General features: G+C 43.6%; 1 protein-coding gene across 3 annotated transcripts in view; it reads right to left on the bottom strand.

The window, feature by feature from the left end:
• The window catches only part of sash1a (SAM and SH3 domain containing 1a), a 134196-nt gene that overhangs the window by 94729 nt on the left and 12838 nt on the right, over nucleotides 1-26629 (bottom strand). For all 3 annotated transcript variants that reach the window (XM_088286251.1, XM_088286253.1, XM_088286252.1), the window contains exon 4: nucleotides 7655-8167. In XM_088286251.1, coding sequence (XP_088142377.1) covers nucleotides 7655-8146 — 492 coding nt within the window. In that variant the 5' untranslated portion in view covers nucleotides 8147-8167. The remainder of the gene's footprint in view (nucleotides 1-7654; nucleotides 8168-26629) is intronic.

The following is a 26629-nucleotide window of genomic DNA, read 5'->3' on the forward strand; positions in this document are numbered from 1 at the left end:
TTTTCGGAAGGCCAAAGTTCCGCTTATGAAAGGGGATCTTACAAGTGGAGCGCATTTACATATGTAATGCCTTCCAGAGACAGACGGGTTACACGTAAATCAGATGGAAAAAGTGAGCCAAGCATGTCAAATATAACTGTCATTGTCAAATCTTTAAATTTGAGTTTTGTCCGTCTATTTACATTTCATTTATTAAAGATAGCGTCAGGGTTTATTGGCGCTTATGCAAAAACGTCCACTCAAAGCAAGCAATTATTCATGAGAATAGTGTCGAATTATCCTGCTGGATGAAATATTTCTCAGCTCAAGGATCAAATCCTTTGTCTGAGCCCTCGACAATGTGATATAACCTTGGATAAGCGGTTGTGGTTTAACCTTTGCCTTCATGGAAAAATTTGTTTTTGAGCATTAATGAATGAAAAACAAAAAAAAAAAAAAAAAAAAAAATCAAACACCAGATGCCTGCTTAATCAACACCACGCAAAACTCGCGGGAGCTTGGACTGTATTTTTTCTCGGCAAAACGGCAAAAACATTTGTTTAAATATGCTACAGTTTCCATGGCAACCGTTTGATCCAAACACCTGCAGCACATGTGTGCGTGTGACCTCCCTGCTCGGAGATATGCGCGACTCGGAGGCAATTATGACCACACTTGAGGTCACAAGACCCCTCAAGGTGCCACAGAATACCGAATACAGTCTAAAAAAAAATAAATAAAAAAGAAAATCAGTTTCTATTTATAAAAGATCATTCCCCAGAGTAATCAGAGTAATGAACGCGGCAAGTGCGTGCTGATGTGTTCATCCGCGAGCGCGTCTGCAATCTGCATTGTGACGCCGGCAGATGCTCGCTTGCCACTTTCGCTCCCTCTTGGGAGGGGGGGGCGGAGACTCGGATCGGGACGGCTTCGTTTGCCAACGTGTTCGTTGAAGGCCAAGGTCGACGGCGTGAACGATGCGAAAAGAAACTTATTGGGTCTGAAATGATTCATTGGATAACTTAAATTTGATTACAAAACAAGTGGAAGCAAAATCGCTGCCACCCACGGCACTCACCAGGCTCTGTCCCGCCTTTTAAAGCCACACACATGCAAAGCCACAGGTAATACAAAATAGTATTTGTGTCCGATTACTGGATTATTTGAAGGGATAATCGGTAGAATAATTGATCCCAAAAATATTCGATCGCTACAGCCCAACCTGAGGTGCGTGCTTCCGAGCCGCAAATATTTGTCAAGGGTCACCTCTACAACTGAGAAAAAAAATGTTAAATTGTTTTACAAATCAAATTCACGAAGCACCATTTGGCCTGTAATAAAAATGGAATTTCTTTTATAATTTTTCAATTTGGCAAGGACGTCTCAAGTAAACAGTCGACAGATAAATTTGAGTCTGAGAGTCGTCCTGCATTCCGCAAATGGTCGCTGGAAAGTTTTGCACAATGACTTACAATCCCGCCAATGTCTTACCATCCCATTCCAGTGGGAATGAACGTTGTTTCTGGTAAAAGGGAGACCATTTTCCCATTAGGGTTTGCGGTTGGTGAAAGCAACAGTGCACGCCATCGCCTGGAGATACACGCGTGAATATTTTAAGTGCCGTATAAAACCAATGTGACGAGTTTGGAGGGGAATCATTGACACGACCGGTAGAAGAAAATAATCTCACGGGTAACAGGGTCGGATGACCAAAAGGCGATTGAAAATTCAAATGCGGCACATGTAGACGTCCATTCTTTCATGACACACACACACACACACACGCGGTTATGTAGCCAGGCTGTCTGGAACCCTTGAACGAGAATAGCTCTGATAATGCATCCGTCACGAACGCGTGCGATCGAGACGTGTTCCTCTGCAAACTGCGGAAAAACAGAATAAGCGTGCTAACTACCGTACTCTCTGACATGATTGATTTCAATTGCTCAGCACAACGGAGGGAAAGTGCGACTGCTAAAAGTGACGGCGGTACAGCAAATTGCGAACGGGGGGTGAGATTGGGGTGTGGGCGTCATGGCAAATTATCAGAATTTGCTGACGTCATTTTTTTTTAAGAATCTCTCGGTGCAGTTGATAATAGTTACGTCGACTCGAAAATGTCCAAATTTCGGTGATATTTTATACAGCCGTTTAAATTTGCATTCGCACCTCTGTTATCATGACGATGACGCGTAAGCCTGAAGCGGGACAACGCAGAGCGAATGGTAAACTTGAGGCCTGTGAAATGTCACCACCCCCCCTAACCGGATTCACATGTCCGCAGACTCTGAGTCACCTGACCATGTGAAAAAAAGAAGAGCAACACCATGCTTTTTTTTTTTTTTTTTTTGCGCTGAGTGGAGTAAGCCAGCTGCAAACACACAATATGTAAGTTTTTCCCACATTTTTAAACGCTCCCAAGAGATGCTCGATTTCTTCCGACGGTTTCTCAAAAGAAAAAGACCCACACGTTGGTTTCTAAGCACAGCTTACATATCGGCAGATAAACAAGTGATAACTGTCGCCACAGAGTTGTGGCGATATGGCAATCAACTATTTTTCACGATTCCAGGTTTTTGCGGACATTTCTTTTCATTTACAAGGAGCATTTCAGTTGACATGCACTGTCAAGCGACAAGGCATAAGGTTAAGGTTGAAAGTTCACCGTGATAGCCATCGGACCTCTCTCAGCTCTTAACACGGGTGCGTCATTAACGGCTCACAAAATGCTTTTAAGAGGCCCTAAAACTGGTTTGTTTAAAACAGAAACTTTTTAGAACTGAGTGGATGTACTTCTTTTAACATGGCCTGTCACTCTCTAGTGGCCCATATAAACTAAAACCAATGGAATGAACATTATTACCAGTGGTGGGCGGTCAAGGCCTTCGCTGCCGGCCTGACAATCAAGAAATCAGGATCATATTTGTCACATTGATGCCATATTATATCCAAGTGTTGAATTTTTAGGTTAGAGTTTTTATCCAATCGGAATTCAGCTAGCTCCTGTTGCCAGGCAGATTTCATAATACCAGCTGGTCTTACGTTGAAGGTGACGCATCTTGTGATTGGATATTCACTTTTTTTTTTTTAAAGCACAATGGCTGAAAGAGGAAAAAAATGCGGATTTAATTGCAGATGCACTTGCGAGGCCATTTTCAAGACGGAACTTTCAAGAGAAGCTAGGTCGTCCAACACGTAATTTCTGCATATTATTTCTCCACTCGTGGTGTCAAAAATGGTGTTTTGTGAGGTATTTATTCAAGTCGGACTAAGTAGGACTTCACTGAAGGCCTAGGTGGGAAATGCACGGCTGGCCGCTAATAATTATTAATTATTAATATTAATGATTACTATTAGGTATTTTTTATTTATTTATTTATTTTTAACGGGCAGCCCTTAACACGCCAAAAACGTATGGTGAAAATGTATTTAGAACAAAACCTTCAAAAAGTCACCCCAAGGAAATATAAAAACATTTTCCCCGGACGTCAATTTATTGTAACCATTAATTTCCTGCAGAAAAAAAAAAAAAAAAAAAAACAAGCCGGAGGTCGTTTTGCTAATTGACTTTCTCCATCCGTGCAGTACAATAGAGCGGGGGTCCTTGGCTTTCTTTATGACTTGCCCCTTTATAGGGTTGTACGTTTAAGAAACCCTTAATAAAGACTCAGCAAACAGTGCTTTCAACAGAATGTTGGAATGGAGGGGAAAAAAAAACAAAACAGTGTGGCCGTTGTGAAAGGTTTTCCCATTCCCCCTCATGGCCAAATGCCAGCTGTATACTTTGGGATAAAATACGGCGAGAAATATTTGCCCAAAAAGTTGAAGCTAAATTTATCGCTTGACTGGGATAGTCGAGTGTTGCAATAGAACATATTCTGATTTTACAAGCGCTAAACGAAATAGCGTCTCTGCAGTCTGGGATGGAGGACGTTCCCCCTTCAACATGTCAACTGCTTTTTAAAAAACAGGGAAATGTGTTAAAGGGCGAAACGGCACACTAAAAGTCTTGGCGGTGGTCCAACGGAGCCTGAGGGTCCTCAACGACTGAAGAGAAAAAAAAAAAAAAACATGGAAAGAAATCTTAATTCGCTGCTTGGTCAGATTGCAAGGCTGTCAATCAAGACGGAAAGTCGTTCGGCGTCCAAAGATTGACAACGCTGCCAACTACTGGCCTGGCATGCGCATTGCCGCCGTAACCCCCGGGAAATAACGAACGAAGCTCCGAGTTGGACAACATCTGGAGATAAACGAAACCGACCGTAGCCTGACGAGCGCGGCGTCCTTGTTTCAAAGAGGCCCGGCAGTCGATTAAAAGGCTGTTTTGTTTCTTTCGACGTATGCGCAGCAGGCGCATGACATCAATGTGCACGCGGGTCAGATAAAGGACAACTTTGCTTCATCACCGCGTGGACCATTCGCCGCCTTATCAGCAGCCAGAGCGCGTCGGCGCAATAAACGGCGACAAGGTGCCCATCTATTTACAACCCTCTCGCCGTCTCTGTCCTCTCTCAGTCTCATCATCACCCGCCGCCGCCAATGCTGGACACTTGCCGTCGCCGTCTGCTTGAATGGACGGAAATTGGCGATGCAAAACAGGCGAGGCAGTGAAAGGACACGCGGCTCCATCGGCCTCTCCGCAAACAATGGAGAAGCCTCCCGGTGTTTGGCGTCCCTTTTAGAAACGTACAAGTGTTTATTCACGGCGCGGCCTTGATAAGGATCACGAATATTTATTTTACCCAGCTGAGCTCTTTCGGTGAATTGTTTGGAAATGGTGAGTATTTTTTTTTTTTTTTTACATGACAAAGACAAGTCGCATGAGGAGGAAAGAAGACGTGCGAAATGCGGTCGAGCTACACGACGGGCGTCCCTTGTGACAGACATTGTGCGTCCTGTAATTGCCCTCTCCCCTCAGAGTCTCCTCTGTGAAAAGGATAAGCGGGGAGGGGGCGGGAGGAGGGGGGGTGGTTGTGGTGTCATCGCGTTTTATCTCAAGACCAATCACAGGCCTAGTTGGTCAGAGCTCCATCAGCTGGTCACGGCTCTATCTTTCAGACTTTTTGGGGGGGTGGGGGGGGGGCTCACTGGGCTGGAGCCAATTCAAATCGAGCAACAGAAAACCTTGACCTCCCCAGAGGCCCAATGCCGACGCTTTGGCTCTAAAATGCATGCAGCCTTGGAACCCCCCAAAAAAAAGGCAAAGTTGTTTGTTTCGGCCTTGCTTTGACAGATAATCCCTCACACAAATCCCGAATGTCTGAAGAATTCATTTCTAAAGTGGCAGAAATGTATGAAGCGTGCACATTTGAGTCTAAGCTGGCGTCACCTTGAGAAGCCCACAAAAGGCAAATCGGGGTCGACTTGAGCCGGGTCGACGGGTGCGCAACTTGACGGTGCGAAGCCGTGGCGTCTGCCGCTGCCTACCTTGACACTTCTCATCTCTGGACGGTTGGACATCATTTTGTCAATTCGATTGTTTTACACGCTAGCACAGGGGTGTGCAAACTTTTGGATTGGCGGGCCACAATGGGCTCTAAAATTTGACAGAGGGGCCGGGCCAGGAGCAGATGGATGGAGTGTTTTGGTAACCTCACCTCATCGGAGAAAATAAATACATTTAATTTTAAATGAAAGTGAACAAAAACATTAAGACAATATATATGTCTTTGGAAACCACATTATTTAGAAAATAAAACGTTCACAAGGTTTATTCATTCAAGTTGAGCGGGCCGGATTAAAACCTTTAACGGGCCACATGTGGCCCCCGGGCCGCAGTTTGCCCACCCGTTGCACAAGCATTTTCTTCTCTGTTTTAAACAAACTTGAATGCCGATGAAATCAATCTGTTCAAGATTTACTTCTTTGGTACCGATTCTATCATTTTTGCTCTTATTTTGTCGTCCGGTTTCTTAAACGTTCACATTCAAATCCATCCCAAAAAAAAAAAAAAAGCTGATATTCACAACCCAACCATCAAGACATTATTGTCACTCAACAAGAGCGGGAGTGGCAACCACAGACGACAAAAGCGTGGCAAAGAGTGACGTATCGAGTCGGCGCTTTGAGTGACGTGTCTGAGAAGGGAGCGGGAGAAAGTCGACGAATGACAGACGGGGAAGCACAAGATGTAAACACAAAGAGTGTAACCCAGGCAACCCGAGGCCGGAATGTCATTTCGGCGAGCACGCGTCCACAAAGCGACAGCCGGCGGACTTTGGACGTCTACGGCGCTTCAGGCCCAGTCCGACGCCGTAAAGAACTTCATCAAAAGGGCGCTGAAGTCAGCAACTTTAGGGCTATAATGCACACACCCACCCCCACACCCCCACACACACACACTTCTCCAAGGCGGTTTGAATGAAACTGATTTTTCCAAACAATCTCTGGGCATTTTTCTTAGAAATGTGTGAACTGACCGGAAATCAGGACGAGCGAGATGCGACAAGGCCTGACACAAACCAACCTAAATAGCTCCCATCTTTGCCCACCAGCAACTTTTGACACCACACGACCGACGATTTTTTTTTTTTAAATGCCAGCGGATTCAACATTTGGGCTTTTTTTAAAAAAGGCGCTACATGCTCTGACCTTGCTTTTAGCGGGGTTCTAGTTGCACAGATTGCACGTCAAGTTGGGTTGTAAATCAAACCACTTTGAAAGCGAGGGCAAGAGAAAACCACTGCTCGACGCTAAAGCCCGGAGACAAAAATGAAAGGCATCTCTGGACGCAATCGGCGCTGTTAATTGACGAACCACGCCGTCGATGGTTGGGACTGACAACTGTAATTGTTAAAACGGTTAAATGTGAATCGCAACACGAGCCAATCGGGAAGCAACTAACTTTTCATTCCCGCCAATGGAAATAACGAGTTTCCACGGCGACAGGTGCGGTTGCAAGTGGATTAATAATCTAAACGTACGAATTCCCTTCTCCGAGGAAATCAAAGCTCCTTGGGACATCCTCTGCGTGCTTATCGATCTGCATCAACTGCTTTCCCATCAGTCACGGCGACAGCCACTCGCCGGTCACGCCGGCGCAAAGTTTGGCGACACGTCAAGGTGCTGACATTTAGCTTAAGCCTCTTATGTGAATACGACGTCGAGGGGGGATGTCGTTACGGAACGTTTGGTGGTTTGAAAAGCCGAGAAGCAACTATCGATCCGATAGATGGCATTTTAAATTACATTTAAAAAAAAAAAACATGAGGTGGACGGAGTCATTTATGTACAGCTAGACATGATGGCGCTCTCGGCTAGCCGAAACATGGTCAGAACATCGAAATAAATTCACATAAATTTGGATATTTGTGGCATGAAATTGTGTTAATAAAAAAAATATATGTATTAATTTTTTCGTGGCTGCACTGCTTCCAGCACTGTTCACATATTTTGTCCAATCAGATTTTAGCCTCTATGTGTTGCCATGTCAATTTTATCTGCCCAGTACCTTCAGTGCTCGCCCAAATTTAAACTATATTAGCAATGGGACTGTTTCTTTAACAAAACCGATTTCAAACCCGTCACCACGTTTGGTTGTTTTGAGAAAAAAAATATGAAAGAAAACTTCTGTAAATATTTTTTTCTTTCAAATTTCATTTTGATAAGGGTGTGGCGCCGTTTTGGTAGTTGTGTTGAAAAGGTGGATTTATTTAGGTGTCCTCGTCCCTCCTACCTTCTTCGAGTAGGGCGCCCTGGCCAGATTGATGCCGTCCCTGATGAGTTTATCCCGGATCATGATCTTGAGTTTGAGCTTGGGGTAGACCACCACTTCCCTCCTGCTGTTGCCCAGGGTCAGGTTCCTGTGCGCGCCCATGTAGCCCACGCCGCGCGCGGGCTCGGTCCACGACTTGGACGCGCGCAGCTTGGACTCGTACTGGTCCACCATGTGGCCGGTGTAGACCTCCGCGGAGGGCGGCATGGGCTCCAGGGTGAAGTAGAGCCCGCTCGCCGCGTCCCTCGCTTCCTCCTTGAGACGCCGCACCGCGTCGTGGATCCGGTGGCGGTGGTGCGCGACGTACACGCCGATGGCGTCCAAGTCCGGGTCGCCGATCTGCTTGCACACCTCCAGGTCGTCGTAGCCATTATCCACGAAGGCTTCCACGTACTGGGCCAACTGCAGAGTCTTGAGCCACTCGTAGACGATGACAGGTCCGTTGCTTGTCATTTTTTTTATTGCCTTCAGGCACTACGGGAAAAACAAAGTGGCTCACTTTCCCACCCGGCGTCTTGAACGCATCGTGAGATCTCCCCCCTCGTTGCGAATTAAAACACTACAAGTGACTCGAGTGAACACATTTCCGTGCAAAAGGAGAGCGAAAATGTGGCGTAATCCGCCCACGGCGAGTTTGGTGAAAGTGCGTGTGAACGCAACACCTGCCAATGTTGACACGAGATCCTCACTCCGGAATCCAAACGGCCGTCCCCACGTTCCAAAAAAAAAAAAAAGGGGGCAAATATTTCCACAACACGCGTTGAAAATACTCGCGCGACCGGTTTTCGTGACGCCGAGCAAAGCCTCCTGCGCGTAACGCTCCCGAATCGATGACAAATCACCAAAGGTGGATTTGGAGCGAGCGACTCCTACAAAAGCAACCGAGGTCCACGCGTGCTCCTCCGACGTGCACGTCACTCGCTCCACGCTGGAAATGCAGCCAAGAGGCAACATGCGAGTCTGACTGACTGCACGCTGCGGCTCCTCCGACGTCCACGCCCCCCTTCAAAGACACACACACACGCGCACGCACACACACCAATTGTGGCACGTTCACACAACTTGAGCAAAGTTGCGTGCGAGCTCCCGAAAGGCGATTTGAAAGCTAACCGTCCATTTTTTAGGCTTCACGATTTAGTCTCTGTCCCCCTCTCTCTCTCGCGTCCTCTCACACGCTCATTCAAACATTTCCACACGCTCGTGTGTTCGTCACCTTAGCGCTCCCCCATAAGGCGACAGGCGGAACTGCACCCTGGAGTTTTATTAAAAGCGGACGATAAATTGAGTTTAGAATTGCTGCTACACAGTGCTAACTTAATTATCCCGAGTTTAATCCCTTTCGTGAGCAGGTTTGTAATCCACTTTTCTCAATTAAATCAATTCAAAGGGTCATTAGTGAGTGTGTGCCACTGCTCATTGATGACCGACAGAAATCTGCATGTGGCAAATAGTGTCTGGTGAGTGCAAATCTCGATTTAAATATCTCAGCGCAAGTAGAGTTCACCTGTCTTGGCGTACGGCAACACCGCTCGGCAATATCATCATTAATTCGAACACTCTTCCAAAAAGTGTGTCATGTTTGAACAAGAACAGTCCAATCTGTCCAAACGGACGCCAAGTTGGCTGTTGCTGATGCATGCTTTATGAAATATGAGCTGACAGCTTGTTAGGGATCCGTTTGAAGCAACAGCGACCGTCTCAGCTCTTGGCTGGATGCGCGTTAAAGAACATGACAGAGAACAAACATTCTCCTCTCAGACTTGCGGGCGCGAATATCACGCAGGAGAAATGTCAGAAACATCATCAGAGCGGGGAATGTTAAATGCTTTAAGGAAATTTTAATGTTATACCGCTGGATTTACTGGAGTGAAACCATGTCATGCTCAACTTGTCAACTGTCATTCAGATACCACCGCTACCACAAACGGCAAAAATGGATCCTTCTTCGTCTCACTTATGCCTAAACATAACTACATATTTAAAAGAAAACCGCTTGAAGACTCTAGTGGCTGGAATCAAGCTCACCAGGTCATCAAGGGGGTTTTCGGTGCCACAACGAGGCACTCTAAAGTGGCCACGCGGCCCAAAGCTGCAGTCCATACACTGACTGTCAAGTCAGATTTATTTTTTTTGGAAGTCGCTTTTTTTCAGGTGTGCGCACTCAGGGCTAACAACGAGGCACTCTAAAGCAGTCACGTTAGTGGATTTTCCTTAGGGAAGATGTGACGGTTAAAAACATAAAAAAATGAATAGATAAATACAAACTTTCGATTTCGACGTGCTGTGCTGAAAAAAAATGAATCAGAGAAAGTCTGTCTGAATTTCTTGCTCGCCAGAAATCCATCCAAAGTCGTAAGACCGGGTCGGTAGCTGCCAGTGGCTCCCAGCATATGACGCCTATCCAGACTTTTAAAGCGGCACAGACTGAAAACCGAGTCGACCAACTCGGAATCTGTCTGGGAACGGGCTTCATTTAGCTTGCAAATTTACGAGCTGAACAGAATGTGAGTCATAATTTCTGCTCAGCTACTTAAGAACCAAAAGTGCAGGTTTCCTTTATTAGTTAGGGTTACTTAATAGAACAAAAATAAATCTGGCAAAGAAAACGAGCCGCAGTGGCTACTAGCGTGTTTTGGGTCAGACCGCTGAGCGACGATACGAGTTCTGCTTTACCCATCGATTTCACGGCACGCACCGAGGTCGGTTACAGAAGCGAGTTACGTCGCGGGAGCACGCTTGGTGACAGATGGACCGGCGGGGGGCAGACTGGCGCTGTGTTCGGCGGCGGTGCCAGGATCATTATATTTCTACTTGGCCGCGTCCGGTCGAGCCGAGCGATTAACGGGCACCGCGGATGTCGTGGGCGGATGGCTTTCATGTGGTCGTGTTCGGACAGATTGTGTTTTTATAACAATAAATAAATAAATCTCTCTTATAAAAGACGGTTCGATACGTATATATATCCATGTACGGGGAACAATTTGAGAATGATTTGAATTGGCGTAATTGTAAAAGACGATTCCATATGTATAACGTATTTGGTGCACTCGCACCTTTTAAATCCAAACATTTTCCAGATTCAATTTTTTTTTTTTTTACAACCCTAGTTTAAATGTTTTTCATGAGTTCTTCTCTATAGCGCCGATTTTTCATTTTTTCATTTTTTTTCAAGAATATGTTTACAGTACAATCTTGTCACACACGTTGACCTACATTGGATTTAGTTTAGCCGAGAGAAATTTTGGCTTCACAGGTCTCCGTTGCACCTTTGCAGATCTCAATTTGAAAAGCCTTTGAAGCGGGGAATGGCTTCTGCCCACCGCCATGCGGAGGCTTTTGTCGGAGGAAGGGGGGGGGGGGGGGTGGTTGTCTGTCAGCCCGCCGATACAAATGGAGGTTCTTCTCTTCTCCCGGCGGAAAACCCCAAATGCCAGTTTGCGTTTTTGAAATCCATGCGGGTCGGCTGATCGTCGCGACGATGTCATCAATCACGGCACGACGATTGCAACTCGGGTTATATGAGACGTTGGTCAACCTCCAATTTGTTGGTCAATTCCGAATCGGATCTTTTCGTACCGAGCAGCCCGCACAGCAGCGTGTTCGATACATTTTAGGAAACAACAATTTTGCAGAATAGCCAAAAAAAAAAAAAAAAAAAGCGCAGATAGTATCAATTAAATTCTGGTTGCACTGTTTGCGTAAATTCAATCAGAGTGGAAGTACTGGCGGTTTTGTTTGGTCAAACGGTGCCTGTTACAGATTTGAGGGTTGGCTGGAGTCGGCTGCTCGTCGCAACGGCCAAGACGAGAGGAAACAATTCTCCCCCGAGTGAACAGACGGTTGCTCGTAATGAGCGCGCTCGTCACTCGGCCTCATCTGTTTTTTCCGCGGCGAACGTGGGTTCATGCGGAATAAACTCGGCTTGAACCCGAGTCAGGATATGGTAAATAAATAAAAAAAAAAAAAAATCTCGAGATGCAATAAAAGGCAAGTTAAAAAGTTGGAAACACTCCCCGGAGTTTGGCCCTCTGACACCGAGAGAAAAGAAACGGGAGCTCGAGCCGACTTTGTGCACTTTTAATTACAAATGGCTGGCCGGGGCTTCGATCTCTCGAGAGCAGAGGCGAAGCAAACATATCGGGGCCCCAGACGGCACTCCGCCGGCCCGTCTCATGTCAACCCAAACAAGTCTGCAGGGAGGGCGAGGGTGGTGCTTTCGGGTTCACGCGAGGACTTGGACACCTGACAATCATTCTGAGGATTCAATCAGCCGGGCAACAGGTCTCTCGTCTGCGCTGGCGTTCCGTCTGAAGTCATGCGGGCCGGAGCCATCAATCAAACAGCTGCGTAGTTCCAGCGGGAGGCAAAATCTCAACCTGTGCGTTCGGCGGCGGTCATGGACGGTGATGGACAGATCGCCGTCAGATCGATGTGATAGACTTTAGATGCTGTTCTTACTATAATTTGTCCCGCTGGGAGGACAATTTGAGATTACATCACGGCCCCCCCCCAAAATAAATAAATAAATAAATAAATAAATAAATAAATAAAATATATATACATATATATATATATATATATATTTTTTTTTTTTTTTAAGTGGTTCACTAAATTCCACACATAACTCATTCCATTGCCATGGGCGTTTAGATTCGTCAACTGGAATCCAACCGTTTATGCCCGCCGCCTCAAATATTCGTCAATTTTTCACATTGATCAGCGAGCTTGTGCGTTAAATTTAAGTTTGTAACTCACTGTGATGATTAAACATCAGATTCGACATCAGCACAGCTTTTAAATGGAGGACAAAAATTAGGGCGTGAATCTCAGCTTGTTACGTCAAAAATTAATCGCATTTCTTTCAATAAATTAACCCCTTGCCTTCAAAAGCCATTCGTTTTTTGGCGAATGAATGATTTTAGAGCTTAATTTTACAGTCATTGATGATGTCGGATTGCTATGCTAGCGAATGCTAGCAACTGGGAACAACTCCAATTATAAATGTCGGTTCGTCCTTATTTCTAAGTTATTACGAATAATTTGCTGTGTTTTTGTAAATATGTGTAACACAAAAAGACAAGAAAATTGGAAACACATTCCCACTATTCGCAGCTCAGACGGTCTCGTTCGCTTCTGTAGCAGAATGTCAGCATCTCGTTTCTTCCTGTTTACAATCCGCTTCCAAATTAGCATCGAGTATTCAGAGCCCACAGCCTTTCCCAAGGACTCAAATACGAGCGCGTGCGGAAGCGAGAGAAAAATAAAGAGATTCCTAATTAAAATCACTGGCGGGATAAAGCAACAGTTAAAAGAGAATGAATTTATTGTGCTGTGAAAAGAAAGCTCGCAAGCCCCGCCGGCTTTAATGAACCGAGATCTGCGTACAAAAGAAACGGCTCAACAAACACATCATAAAGTCATTTTCTTAAATGGGTCAGACGATCGTCAAAAAAAATTCACTTCTTTGCTTGGGAATGCGTTGAAACGATCATCCTAAGTCGTCATATTCCCACCCCGAGAACGCGCGAAGCTGCTGCTTAGTAGCGGGGGGGGGGGTAGCAGTTATCGCGGAAACCTCGGCTTTCCCGACGACGAAATTATCCGGCAATACGACTCCCATTATTGCCTTCAGCCGCACTTTAATAAGACCAGCGTGACCTCTGACCTGAGAGCGCGGCAGCTGAGGTACTTGCCGGCAGAGATTTGGTGGCTCAAAGGGCATCCGCACGCTCCAAGGACAGCCGTTTAATTCCTCGGGCAAGAGCGCTAATACGGCATCACGGTGAACCGGAGCTTGCATAATTAATATGGATGATGGCACTGAGCTGTGTGTGTGTGTGTGTGTGTGTGTGTACGCAAACTTGACACATGGCTGCTGGCCATTCCTCGCGAGTCGTGATTGGTGACGTTATTGTCACATTTCGGACAACTGCCTGTATCGAGCTAGGTATCGAGTACTCGTAGAGGCTGCCGATACCAGCCACGGATACTTAATGCCAAAATAAATAAATATGACATCGAGTAAGGTTAACTTGGGAGTAGGTGGCGCTATAGTGCGCCTCAGCAAATCCTCGGAATATAAACCCGAGCCGTCTCCACTGCCGTTGATTAAGAAGGACGATAAGCAGCTGTGAATTATTTTCGCGTGTCAGCCGACGAGGGGGCCAAGCGGAGCTGCTCAACTGCATTTAATTACAGGTATGGCGTTAATCTAAACAAGGGTCGCAGGCTGGCTGGAGGAGCTCAGACAGCCGATATTGACCACCTGGTGATCTACGACTCACCCCGGGGGGATAATTGAGAGTTCTCAATATTCTATATATATAAAAGTAATTGCAGGAGACTTGTAATGAAGTTCTGCGGAAACTAAGAGACACAATTTGCCTGCACTACAACAGGCAAAGAACATTGACATGATAATTGTCGAATCACAAATGTGAAAGAATGATCTTTTCAGTCACTAGCATGTCAGTAAAAAGCAAAATGGCCGCCAGCTGAGACGGATGAAAAGCGGTGGATTTTTCCGCTTACGAGCGCAATATTAATCAGAATATGTTTCGAATAGATTGTAAATAAATTTTTTGGACTTGATTTCCTCTTTATTTGCAGAATATAGCACCGCCACATGGATGCTAGTTGGAGTTAGCATTAAGCTAGCAGACCAAAAGGTTAAACCATGAGGTTATTATTTTTTTTTTTTTTTTTTTTACAGAATTTTTCATCCTGTCAAATGTCAAGAGTCAGCGATCCCCTCAGGAAAGCAGTGATGCAATTAATAGGAACGCTCCCCGCCGACACTGACGATGACTGGTGAAGGAAACGCCGGAACCTTCTGCGGCCAAACAGGCAGCAGGCAGAGGCAAGGCCAACGGAAATAAACAAGGAATTATACAATTAATAGCGTACTTCCCCACACTGGATTGGGTCACACTCAGCAGCCTTTCCCCGTGTCGGAACCTCGGGAGGACCGAGGACAAAAGAGCAATTAGACGCGGCAAGCGCAGAGTCTCCCTGTAATAAATCCCGTCTCAAATGGATTGGAAAATGATGGCTGCCAGCCCACTTTTGTGAACATGTTATATTAATGAAGAAGGCTCAGAGCATTTTGACCTATCAGCCAGGTCCGCCGGGTTTCGGTAATCGGGAGGATGTAGCGGTGGAAGGGGGAAAAGCAATTGTTAAAATCGCTTTGGCGGACAAAAGACGGCGGATTAAATGATCTGCTTGTAAAACCTAATAAAAGGAAATACGGTCATCACTTTCACTCTAAAGGTTCATTTATGCTACCAGCAGTAGGTAAAAAATTAATACATAAATAAATAAATAAATAAACGATGACGCATTTTAAACGCGGTGGTACTGCAACGAGTAATCCCAAATAACAATTTGGCCAGATTTTGGTTGATCTAGCCGCGCTAAGCTAACGTGCGGCTAACATAGTGCGATTGGAATTTATATAGTGGATGCTAAAATAAATTTGCTCTCGGTCATGTCACAATTTTGAGGACGCTAATGATTAATGTCTCAATTTCATGTCTGATATTTGAAGAAAAATCTTGGTCGTGTCACGTTGAAAGTTTGATTAGCTTGATGAGATCTCACAAGATTCCTCGTTTGGGCTCCTAGCGGCCGGATTGTAAATTTACAAAAAGACGGCACGCCTGTTCGTGGACTTGCATCACATCTTTGTCGACGTGAAACGAAAATGTGAGTGAGGCAAATTGGATATCGAACACAAGCTTCAATGGATGGCTTCGTCTTTGCATCTGGCGGTTAATTTTTCTTTGCGGGTCATTACGAGGGGGGAGATGACGGCGGCTCTGGGTAAAGATTCCATTATTAGCTAATGATTTGACGACCAACACACTCCATTCCGGACGAGTTTGTCAATTTTATTTATTTATTTATTTTTTTAGAGGGATCAGATCATCAACTGTGTGTGTCTAAATGTTCCACATTCTGACGCATCGGCGTAACCGCAGCTAGCTTATCAAGCTAAACCGAAATCTGAGCCGAGAACGCTTAGACAAGATTTCCATTTGTGGCTTGTTCACCGCAACTGAGACAAATTGTACCCACCCAAAAAAACATACTACTGACAAATGCAAGACTGAGTGTCGGAAAGAACCTTTTTCGAAGCACAGGTCCTCGAGCATGAAGTCACCACGGTCAGCCCTACCACTTTACGGCAAATCGTCGGCTTCCCCAATGAGATCTTTCTACAGTACATTAAAAGTCCATAAAAATTCCTTTTACCCCCAAAAATAATTCAGCACAGGATGTCGGTGAAATTTCAGATTCAGCACTTTGGAAACATTAGTCAGCGCTGGCGTTGGGGAGTCGACGGGGGGGGGGGGGGCGACGTGACTCTGGCAAGGTTGTAGGAAATTTTCTTTTGTCCGCTCAAGGAGAAAATATTGAGTTTACCAGATGCCGCATCCAAGAAAAACAAGCCTGGATTTGAGATTACACTCGCAGCACGAGACGTTGGTATTATTACACGAGAGAGTTGCTTTAGACTAACAAACCTTTTCAGATCACAACAGATTGCCGCATGACTCCAAAATGTACCTGAAAGTGGTCTCCATTCTCTTTTGATTCTGTTTAATCGATCCAAGGCTCTAGAGGCGTGTTTGGATGCAGCAGCAGCGGCTTCGGGCTTTTTTGGGTGGCTTGAAGAGACGTTTGTCTTGGCTGGATTATTGCAATGTACTTTATTTTGGAGTCAGCCACTCCTCCATCAAGTGACTCCAGTTGCTCCAAAATACTGCCGCTCGCCTCAGAGTTGTGAGAGGCACCTTTTTAAGATTAGATGACAGTGTTTTCCAGACTATAAACCGTGACTTTTTTTCCTCGATTTTGAACTGTGCGGCTAATACAACAGTGCGTCTTTTCTGTGGGGTTTTCTTTCACCAGTGGGGGCGCTCTATAGTCCAGAAAATACACAAAATAAATCTACATTTTTTTTTCCCCCCTCTAGGGTTTGTTCTGTTTTAATTAGCAAAGTTGTTGCCGTGTTAAAAGTCACTGTTTATGTACCTTTATGTGCATTCACAGTACAAAATTGTACATGCAGTAAACAACCCAAAATATTTTCCACATAGAAAAGTGCGGTTTATAGTCTGGTGCGGCTAGTCTATCATTTTGATTTATTAATTTATTTTTAAATCAAATTGTCAAATTCCCCAAATTTTCATCCAATAGATTAATCAATAGGTCTTCTCATTCCAAGTGGGAAAAAATAAAACGATTTCTCAAGAGAGCACAGATCGCCCGCAGCGTCTTCCAGACCAACATGCTATTAAAAAAACAAAAAAATGACAACTTTATGACGCTGATGTTTATTAGATCTAACCTTTTCGAGGTTGACCATTTTCAATGTCTTACCGCTGACAAATTAGTGCGAAGATTTATCCACTTTGTCAAATAAAACACTAAAGTTTACAGCCACCCATGCGGCGGTTATGAAGATATATCGGCGCTCGGCAGGTGCCGCGCCAGGCCGCGAGTCATTCCGCAAGCCTTTTTTTTTTTTTTTTTTTTTCCTTTTGCCGACAAAGGCAAATCTATTCTTCGGGGTAGATTTATGTCTCGGCACGTGGCCAGATATTTGCACAGCAGGCGACTTGATACACGACCACTATTAGGAGTTTAAGACTCTTTTTTGTTTTTCGGCTGGCGTTTTGTACACAAGAAAAACGCCCGGCAGGTGTAAATTGGTCATTTGTCAAAGAGCCGTCGCGAACAGGAGATTGAATGTTGAATCAACTCCTGCCGAGAAGGAGGTCAAATGTTTGAAGGAAATTCTCTCGACAGACCTCTCCATCCAATTACAGGCAAGTGGAAGAATTAAGAGACTGGCAGAATAGCGAAAAGCCCGCTCTGCCGTCTTGGTAATATTTCTATTTAAATGCATGCGGCGAGTGTGGCATTTATGAGACACTTTGAGAGCGCCGCATCCTTAATAGAAGGTCTCGAAAATGCAGACGCTTGTCAATATTTGAAGAGATTGTATCAACTGGAAATGCTAAAAAAAAACACAAAAAAAAAACAGACAATGATGAAAAATAATTTACGGCAGTTTGGACGGGCGACGCAAGTTCAATGAAAAAAGACGGGAAATACTTTCACCCGACGAGTTTGCGACTCGCATTCCAGATGCTGAAACATGTTTTAAAGCGGAGTCCAAGAAAAGAAAAAAAAAAATGTTCAAGACCTGCTGGGATCTTTTAAACAACTTGAGTTTCAGGCTTTATGAGTGCGGAATGTGTAAAGCAACTTTTGTGGCTTTTTCGCGAGCTGTCGGAAGTTGCACGTGGCGAGGGGGGGGGGGGCAAATGATTGACACCTTTGAAATCCCCCCCCCCCGTCGCCGGGCATGGTGGTTTTTGTTTTGTTGTCTAGTCAACTTTTGCCATATCACAGTCTCACAATATCGTGGATTTTTAAATGTTACATATCTCGGTTTATATTTCAAATCTTACGTAGAATTAAGCGCGAGTCACGAGGAAAGAGTTTGGAAAAGATTAAAATTTGACAGAGGGGCTGGAAAAAAAAACATTATTTGAAATGAAAGTGAACAAAATCAATAAAACAATACGTCTTGGAAAAAACATGAACAAGGTTTATTCCATTCATTTTTTTTCTAAATTCGGCGGGCCGGATTAAAGCATGCAACGGGCCGCATGTGGCCCCCGGGCCGTAGTTTGCCCACACCTGATTTAGAGGAATGTACAAAATGCAAGTCTGCATTTTTGCCATAAAGTATACTCAACATATAGAACCAAAACACAGCATTTAATAAAATCTAAGCGCACGACGACATTCCGAACGGCGCCTACTTGAAGATTTTAATTCTTAACGTCTTCTTCTAAATTCTTATTTCATCGGCATCACATGATTTTTGCACTAATCAACATTTAATGCATCAAAATAAACAGCGCCAGCCTCCGGCGCCCGACACTTATTAGAAAACAAAATTCAGCGTGGAGTCGAAAAACTGACCTTGGATAAATAAAAAGGCAATTTGCATGCAAATGATACTGCTGGCATTTGCCGTAATTGCCATTTGAGTCGCTCGTCTGCAACCATACAATGCACTTTCAAAATGGACACCCCACCACCACCACCCCCCCGCTGCTGATTTTCAAGAGGCATCAGAGCTTCCTTGATGGATGAGCGGCAATATTTCATACCGCGCAAAATAAAATTAATCTCTCCGACATTAGCGTTAATTATTAGCATAAATGACGAGTAAAGGGTTGGAAAATTCCTGAATTTCGTCAATGCGTCCGTTTTTTTTTTTTCACCACTTTTCCAACTTTTTTAGCGGTAACATCATTTTTTAGTTTGGGTGTTTTGCATAACCGCTTCAAGCAACACTGTGTGAGTTTAGATCTCCCGATTTGATTTTTCAAGCCAATGAATAATGCATTTGATTTGTCGCTTTTGTGTTTCTTTTGCAGATTTTTTTTTTTTTTGTGGTAAATATTTGAATGCAGGCATCTCAAAAGCAATCAATCTCTGACAAATAAAGGGTTATTTGGTTTCGAATTCTACCCCAACAATGACATAGAACAATATAATCGGAGCGTTCAGAAGTAACAAACTGACAAATGTTAAGAGATCAAAGGGATCTTCAGTGGTGGGAAAGCGTCGCCGCTAAGGAAAGACGAGACGATATTATAATATTATTTACTTCAAAATATAATTTGCATACTTGGCAAATATTGTACCATATTAGCTGTACATCGTCTCTGAACAAAACACCGCGCTTCAAGTTAACACTGGGCCTTGCAAACCAACACCGCAGGAGAGTTGGCGCTTTTGGGCAATTTTGAGAAATGTTTCAAAGAAAAAAAATGCCTGTAAAAATGTCTCCGCTTCGATCGTATTCAAGAATCTAAGAAAGCTATTAGAACAGCCTTTTAATTAAATATACTTCATATTTGAGGATTTTGCATTCATTCCAAGCTATTATTTAAGGAAATATCTGTTAGAAGCTTCACCAAAAATAAAAAAATAAAAATTAATGAATTAAAAATAGATTAATCGCAATTATGGAATTTTTGTTTATTATATATATATATATATATATATATATATATCTCAAGCAATTAATTAAAAAAAAATCCATAATTAATTGCGATTAATCTATTTTTAATTTATTCATCTTTTAATTTTGTGTGATGCTTCTAACAGATATTTCTTTAAATAATAGCTTGGAATGAATGCAATATATATTCGTCTGGCTAAGTTTCAGCGCGGCCCTTTTACAGTGTTGCTCAAATTAGCCGAGCACGTTAGCGTCACCGTTTGCTTCTCATGCTTTGAATTACCACCGCGAAAATAAATTCTACTCTCGGGAAAAAATGCCGTGTACATTCGCCAAAATACATCACAACCAGCTGTGGGCGATTAAAACCACAAGAGTTGACAACTGTGCCCCAAAACAAGAAAATATTTATTGGATTGAAACTCCCTTGACGTGTGCGAGCCAGTCTGTCAAAACAAACTCAATTTGTCATAAGTCAAAGGAAGTGGCGAGACGAGCCCAGGAAACAGAACTGTTTTTCTAAAAAGTGTGAGACGGCGGCAGTAAAGCGTGCTCTGGAGGCGACCTTTTTAAAGAGTCGTAAAAAAAAAAAAAAAAACGGGAGTCTGAAATCAAGACACACACGCCGAGTGTGGAGCCAAAGTCGGAGCTGTATTGCAAAGGCGGTGAAGCGTTGTGAGCTTTCACTCTCGAGACCTCCCGATAGACGGCGGCCGACGCGCGCGGTCCGCGGTTATATCAGCTGTTGACCTCTTCCGCCTCAGCCGTGCTCTGTTGCGTCCCAGTTGGCGACCGCAAAGGCAGACCAGCCGGGTTGAAGTCCGGAGTTGACAAAAAAAAAAAAAAAATGCCAAGCTAAACAAGGGGAAGTCATGACGGAAGGATGAAAAATAAAATGTTCAAGGTCCTACGAGACCACTTCCCCCCCCCCCATGTGTTTAGAGTGTCGCATCTTGTCTAAAAATGCCACCTCAATGTTGAGGTAAAGCTATTTTTTTTTTTTTTTTACATTTGTTTTCAAAGTACTGAAACAAACTGATGGATAGCCAGTTTTCAAATCAGAAGTGGTGAAATAATTGTTTGTTCAACAATTTTCAATTTATTTTAAATGTTGTCAAAAGGGAACTAAATGTGCTAGAAATAGGAAGTTGACACCACGTGATTTGCCCTTTGCGGGCCACATAAAGTGAGGTCGCGGGCCAGATCTGGCCCCCGGGCCGTGGGTTTGACACCTGTGATGTATCGTAAGGCGCTTTTTAAATTTTTTTAAGAAATTAACATGTATAGTAAGGCGCTTTAACTCATTTACTGCCATTGACGGCTACAGACGTCAAAGATCCATTATTTATTTTTTTACTGGGCTGGTAGTGAATGAGTTAAAAAAAAAAACATTCATTACTAAGAAAAAAACCCTGAAAAATCTACAAAGAATCCTTTCCAAGTCTTTTTCTTTTTGATATTTTCTGCGCTTATATCGTCACAGAACAGTCTGCCAATCCATCGATTTGATTGCAGAAAAAAAAAAAAAAAGGCAAACTCGGACAGCTGATTACAAGGCCTTGATAGAGAAGCACACGAGCGGAGGTCACGCTAATTAAATCCATCTATTGTTGAAGGCACGAGCGTTCCTAAAAATAAAAAGTGGCAACAGAGACATCACAATGTCACTGGCCAGATGTTTAACTGGCTGATAACATTTCAATGAGATAAATCACTAAGAAATGTCACAGTCTCTTTTTTTTATTTTTTTTATAACAAGAGCCATGAATAGGCTTACGCTCCCCCAGCCTTTGAAATCTCCAGATTACCGCAACCATTCTAATTTAGATGTATAGCCCCCGGCAGAGATCTGGCTAATTTCCTGGTGTGTCAAAATTAATGAAGAAGATAATTTGCTACAATGGAAGACGACACACACACACTCGCGCACACATTCACTGGCACACCCGCTATCCTTTATGTGAACCTCAAATGGGGCCAGTGAGTGAAGACAGAAGATGGCTTTTTGAAGTCGGAACCAAAAGTAGGTTAGAATCAGCGGGATGAGACACTCTTGTGCAAAAGATCTCCGCGTGAGGAGAGACGACACAATTCAAGCGACTTTCGGCATCACAACTTGACATTAAAACACGGGGAATGTGGCAGCCGTCTGCTGGTCTTGTCATCTCGCAATAAAATGCAATCATTTTGTGGTTTTAAGTAGTGATTATCGATTATCGGTGCCGATATTGGGCATTTTGCCGATTATCGGTATCTGCCTTTTTCTTTTTTTTTTAACTTTCAAGGCCGATAAATTAAAAGCTTGTTTATTTTTGGCTCGCTACAGCACACTTCTCTCTCTCAGCTGTGCTGGTGGCCCTGCCCGCAGAAGCAGATTGGCCCGCCCACAGCACCATCTGATTGGTTCCTTGTGCAGTGGGTAGCAGCCAATTAGCAGTAAGTTGCCCGTTTGAGAGTCTGAGTTAAAACTGAGTTGTCCATTTTTTAAGACCTATAAAAAAAAAAAAGCTTTAACATGTATATCACTAAAGCTGTTTAATAAACAAGTACTTAGAGGCAATTAAACTAAATCAAGTTTTGGAATTGCTGTTTTTTCACAATTTTGACTATTTTACCCCTTTTTTCAACCAGTGAATATCGGCTTCAAATATCGGTTATCGGCCTCCATGATCACAAATAATCGGTATCGGAGCAGAAAAAAGCATATCGGTCTTGTACAATATTAACCAACTCTGGAAAGCTGATAAAGGAACCAAAAATGAAAAACACATGACAAAAGTGAAGGCTCCCCCCCCCCCCCCCAAAATTGTGAGACAGCTGTTCCTATGGGGACAGGCAGCAGGTCATGTGACCAGCTCCGTGCGCTCTCCTCCAGTCCGCTGCATATCACACATGCAGCGACACCCGTCTTGACGTCAAGTCCACCCATCTGTGTGCAATGGCACAGACATCGCAGCGCGGCGCAAGGTCAGGCCATCCCGCCGGTGGTCAACAGACTTTAAATGAAAATCCGCCCGCGAAAGCCAAGTCCCACCGCGTCTTGGTGCTCGGCCATCTGGAGATACGGCCGTTAGCGCGCAGTCCGTCGCTGATGCGCAAAGTGATTTTATGAAGGCTGACGTCCGTTGAACTGCGCCAGAGCTGACGAACGTCTCATTTAGACCGGCCGTCTTTGAGAACGATTGGCAAATAAAACATAGTTCTTGCCAGATTTTAAAGATGTCGTAGATTTTTTTTTTTTTTTTTTACTTGGCTGGTCGTGAATGAGTTAACGAAAATATTCATATTTTTACGAATGCAAAATTGCAGAATTGGATCTTCCCAGAATGCCTTCCATGCCAAAGAAAAATTGTGTGAAATCCTCGATTGAATCGAAAATCAAAGTCAATCGAAAATTGAATCGGGGCCTTTGTGAATCGAATAAAATCGATTTTTGGGGGAAATTTGAATCGATAGCCATCCGTAGCATTTAAATTTTAAAATTCAGGTCACGGCTGAGCAACTCCGGGCAACCCTTTAACACCGACTCACGCAAAAACACGTGAATCAGACACAGTTTGCAGGTTCCGGCCGATTAAGTGGATGTTAAAGTGATCAGGGTGATGCCCCACAAAAGGTCTTCCGCTCACCTGCTTCATCCACATCATAAAGCCAGGCAGGCAGAGATGTAATCCTACAATAAGCTCGGTATTACCACGGCTGCTGCTGCTGGGGGGATGCGGGAAAGAACAAAAAGTTGTTGCAGTGAGTTTCACACACACGTGTGATAGACAGATCTTTGATGAAGCGAAAAAAAAAAAAGATTCACACAGCTACTACTCCCTTTGGGAGAGTCCAAAGGGGTTCAGAACCAGAGAGTTTGAGGGGAGGAAAAAAAGAGGCTTCCATGAGTCACAAGTAGTAAAACAGTAGGCGATACGATTATTAGTGGTCATGGAGGCCGATAACCGATATTTGAAGCCGATATTCATTTGTTGAAAAAAAAAAAAAAAGGGGTAAAAATGGTGTGAAAATTTGGAGAATTAAAAACTCCCAAACCTTTAAGCACATTTATTTAACAACTTTAGTGATTTACAACTTGTTAAAGTTTTTTTTTTTTTTTTTTTTTGGGCAAAGTATGTTGCCTCCTGCAGAGCGTGTGACTCGAGGTGAAAAAGCAAACAAGCGACTTACTGCTGATTTTCTGGAACCAATCAGAAGCTGCTGTGGGCAGGCCAATCTGCTTCTGCAAGCAGGGCCACCAGCACAGCTGAGAGAGCGAGACAAATGTGCTGGAGCGAGCCAAAATAAAACAGCATTTAATTTATCGGCCTTGAAATTTAAAAAAAATAAAATAAATCATCAGCAAAATGCCAAATATCGGCCCGGCCACTAATCACTAACAGGAATTATTGTGCACTAAGCAAAACTAAAAGGCAACTATCACAAATGACAAATGTGTTTTGGTTACAACTTTTGTAGTGTCTCACTTTGCTTGACTGAACACAAACTGTCCAAGTTTGGAGGTTGCACTGTTCTGTTTTTCCTGCTTTGCCATAAGACGTTTGAGGCTTGGCACGCCAGACAGGTAATAAGCAGCGTATTCATGAGGCACAGGGGGGGGGGGGGGGGGGATGTCGGTGACATCTGCATAACCTATTCATGAGGCCCGTGATGGAATCTTGGTTATCCTGCGCTCCAATCTTACAGGTGACAAAAAGAGGTGAGGTTGTGGAGAATGATAATGAAGATGAAAATGGAGATGGGAAGGTAACAGAGACGGGAGCTGATAAAGACAGACGGGCGCAGTGTTAAAAGGGGATGTCGGAAATGGGGCAGCGGCGACAAGAAATATGAAAAAGTGGACTCAAATGAAGTGCGATGGTACTGTAAGGAATAAGGAGGCTGAAGAGTGAGCGCGATTAGAATGAAGAGAGAATGGTTAAAAAATGTCCGTCTATTCGGCTCGCCACTGCATAGCCGCTACTTGTGCTCTGCATAGCAATGATACACGCACGCCATTACGAGAATTCACAATCTATACAGACAGAATGCGGAGTAGGGAGACTACGGGGAGTAATACACAGATTTGTGTCGGGGATGGGAACGAGAAATTGAAGGCCGGGAGATAAATTGATAGCAGGACCGCGGATCGACAGTTGAACACACAAAGCGCTTCACTCAATGTGGTTATCAGATACTGGCGGAGGGCTGCCGATACCGGCCACCGATACTTCAGGTGACGAAAATGTGACGCCGCGCAAGTAGATGGCGCTGTAGCATCCGTGTCAGGAAAAAGTTGGCAAAGTTTTGTCAGTGTGTTAAATGAACATTGAGAGGTAATCAGTACCCCGTATCGGTTTATAAAAAAAAAAATGGTATCGAAAATCCAAAGTGGGGCTGACAGCTTCTCCAGAAGGATTAAGTAGAAATATTTTGAATACGTGCATGAATACTTTGAAATGTGAACTTGAAATCGTGTATGTGGTCTTTTATGAACTCTCCAGCCCAGCTCTGTAGGCCAGTTTTTTTTTTTGTTTTTTTTATGACGGGGAAAAAAAAAAAAAAAACTGCGATAGAGCAGGAAATTGAGAGCGGAATGGTATATTTTGGAATGCGGACGGAGTCATTTCCTGACAGCGTGCTGTGTGTCCGAGTGATTTACACGACTTGCGGTGGAAAACAAAGCACTGCGCTACTGAACACACACGTGAATGCATTTTGTTGAACAAAGCCGGAAGATGAATGGCGAGACGCTGGCGACTGAAAAGGAAATTGTATGAACATTTTGTTTTTTTGCATATTGGATATGTTGGTGTCGAAAAGACGAGTTTAAAAAGCTGCTCCGTGAAAACAATTTGGTTGGCCGTGGGAAGAGTTACATAAGGTGAGTGTCTCGTCATCAATGTTATAAAAACTACAACTATAATTTAAAAAATAAAAAATAAAAAACCTTTTTAAAAAAATAAAAGAAAAAAAAAATAAAATTAAAACAACATCCATCCACCCATTTTCTGAAACGCTTCTTACGTTTTGCGAAAAATAACTGCAGCAAAAATATCCGTTGTTTTCATCGTTGTCAATTAATAGCACGTATGAGCTGTCGGGGTTCACTTTAATTTTTATTTTTTTTTTTATTTCGGTATTGCTATACATTCCGTATGGAAGAAAGAAGGCCAAATTGGAAAAAAAAGAGAATTATTATAATTTTTTTTTAATATCGGGCATTTGAAAATGTAAAAAAAAATAAACTAAAACTAAAACTAAAAACAACTAATCTAAAATGAAGCATTTAAAAAACAACAACAAAAAAAAACGAGATAAAAAAAAATATTAACAAGTCAAAACATGAAAAATAAAACATAACCAAAACCCGATATTTATTGAATAAAAACAGCTGAAAATGTCTCACGGGTACATGAGGCTGTTTTGTTCAACAGAGCGAGCACGTGCTCGCCTTCGACGGACGAACGGGAGAATCATGTTTACCGCGTTAAAGCATGTCCATGCAGAACAGGCAACCGGAATCAATTTCACCCCACCAGGAATGGGCGAATTGGTCGCCGGGCATCGGAATAAATTCAAATGGAAGAGCTTTGACCTTGGATAGAGATGAAGAGGAATATATAATTGGGGGGGCGGGGGGATAAAATGACAAAAATATGGGTACAGACGCACAAGCAGACAAAAGGGGGGAAAAAAAAACAAGAAAAAAAAGCTCCCACCTTCGCCTGACGAGACATGCAGGGTGCAGCAGGAAACATTTATTAGCATACTTTTATTTTGATTCATCACCACCTCGCAAAGCACATGCAGAGCGGCGGCATAAAAACACTTTGACTTCCTAATGGAATATTCCATGAAGAGGCCCAACAAAAAAAAAAATGTTTTCAAGTGGCGCC

The sequence above is a fragment of the Idiotropiscis lumnitzeri genome, chromosome 21, assembly GCF_059441095.1.
Source record: "Idiotropiscis lumnitzeri isolate Australia: NSW breed Sydney's pygmy pipehorse chromosome 21, RoL_Ilum_1.0, whole genome shotgun sequence".
Taxonomy (NCBI): Eukaryota; Metazoa; Chordata; class Actinopteri; order Syngnathiformes; family Syngnathidae; genus Idiotropiscis; species Idiotropiscis lumnitzeri.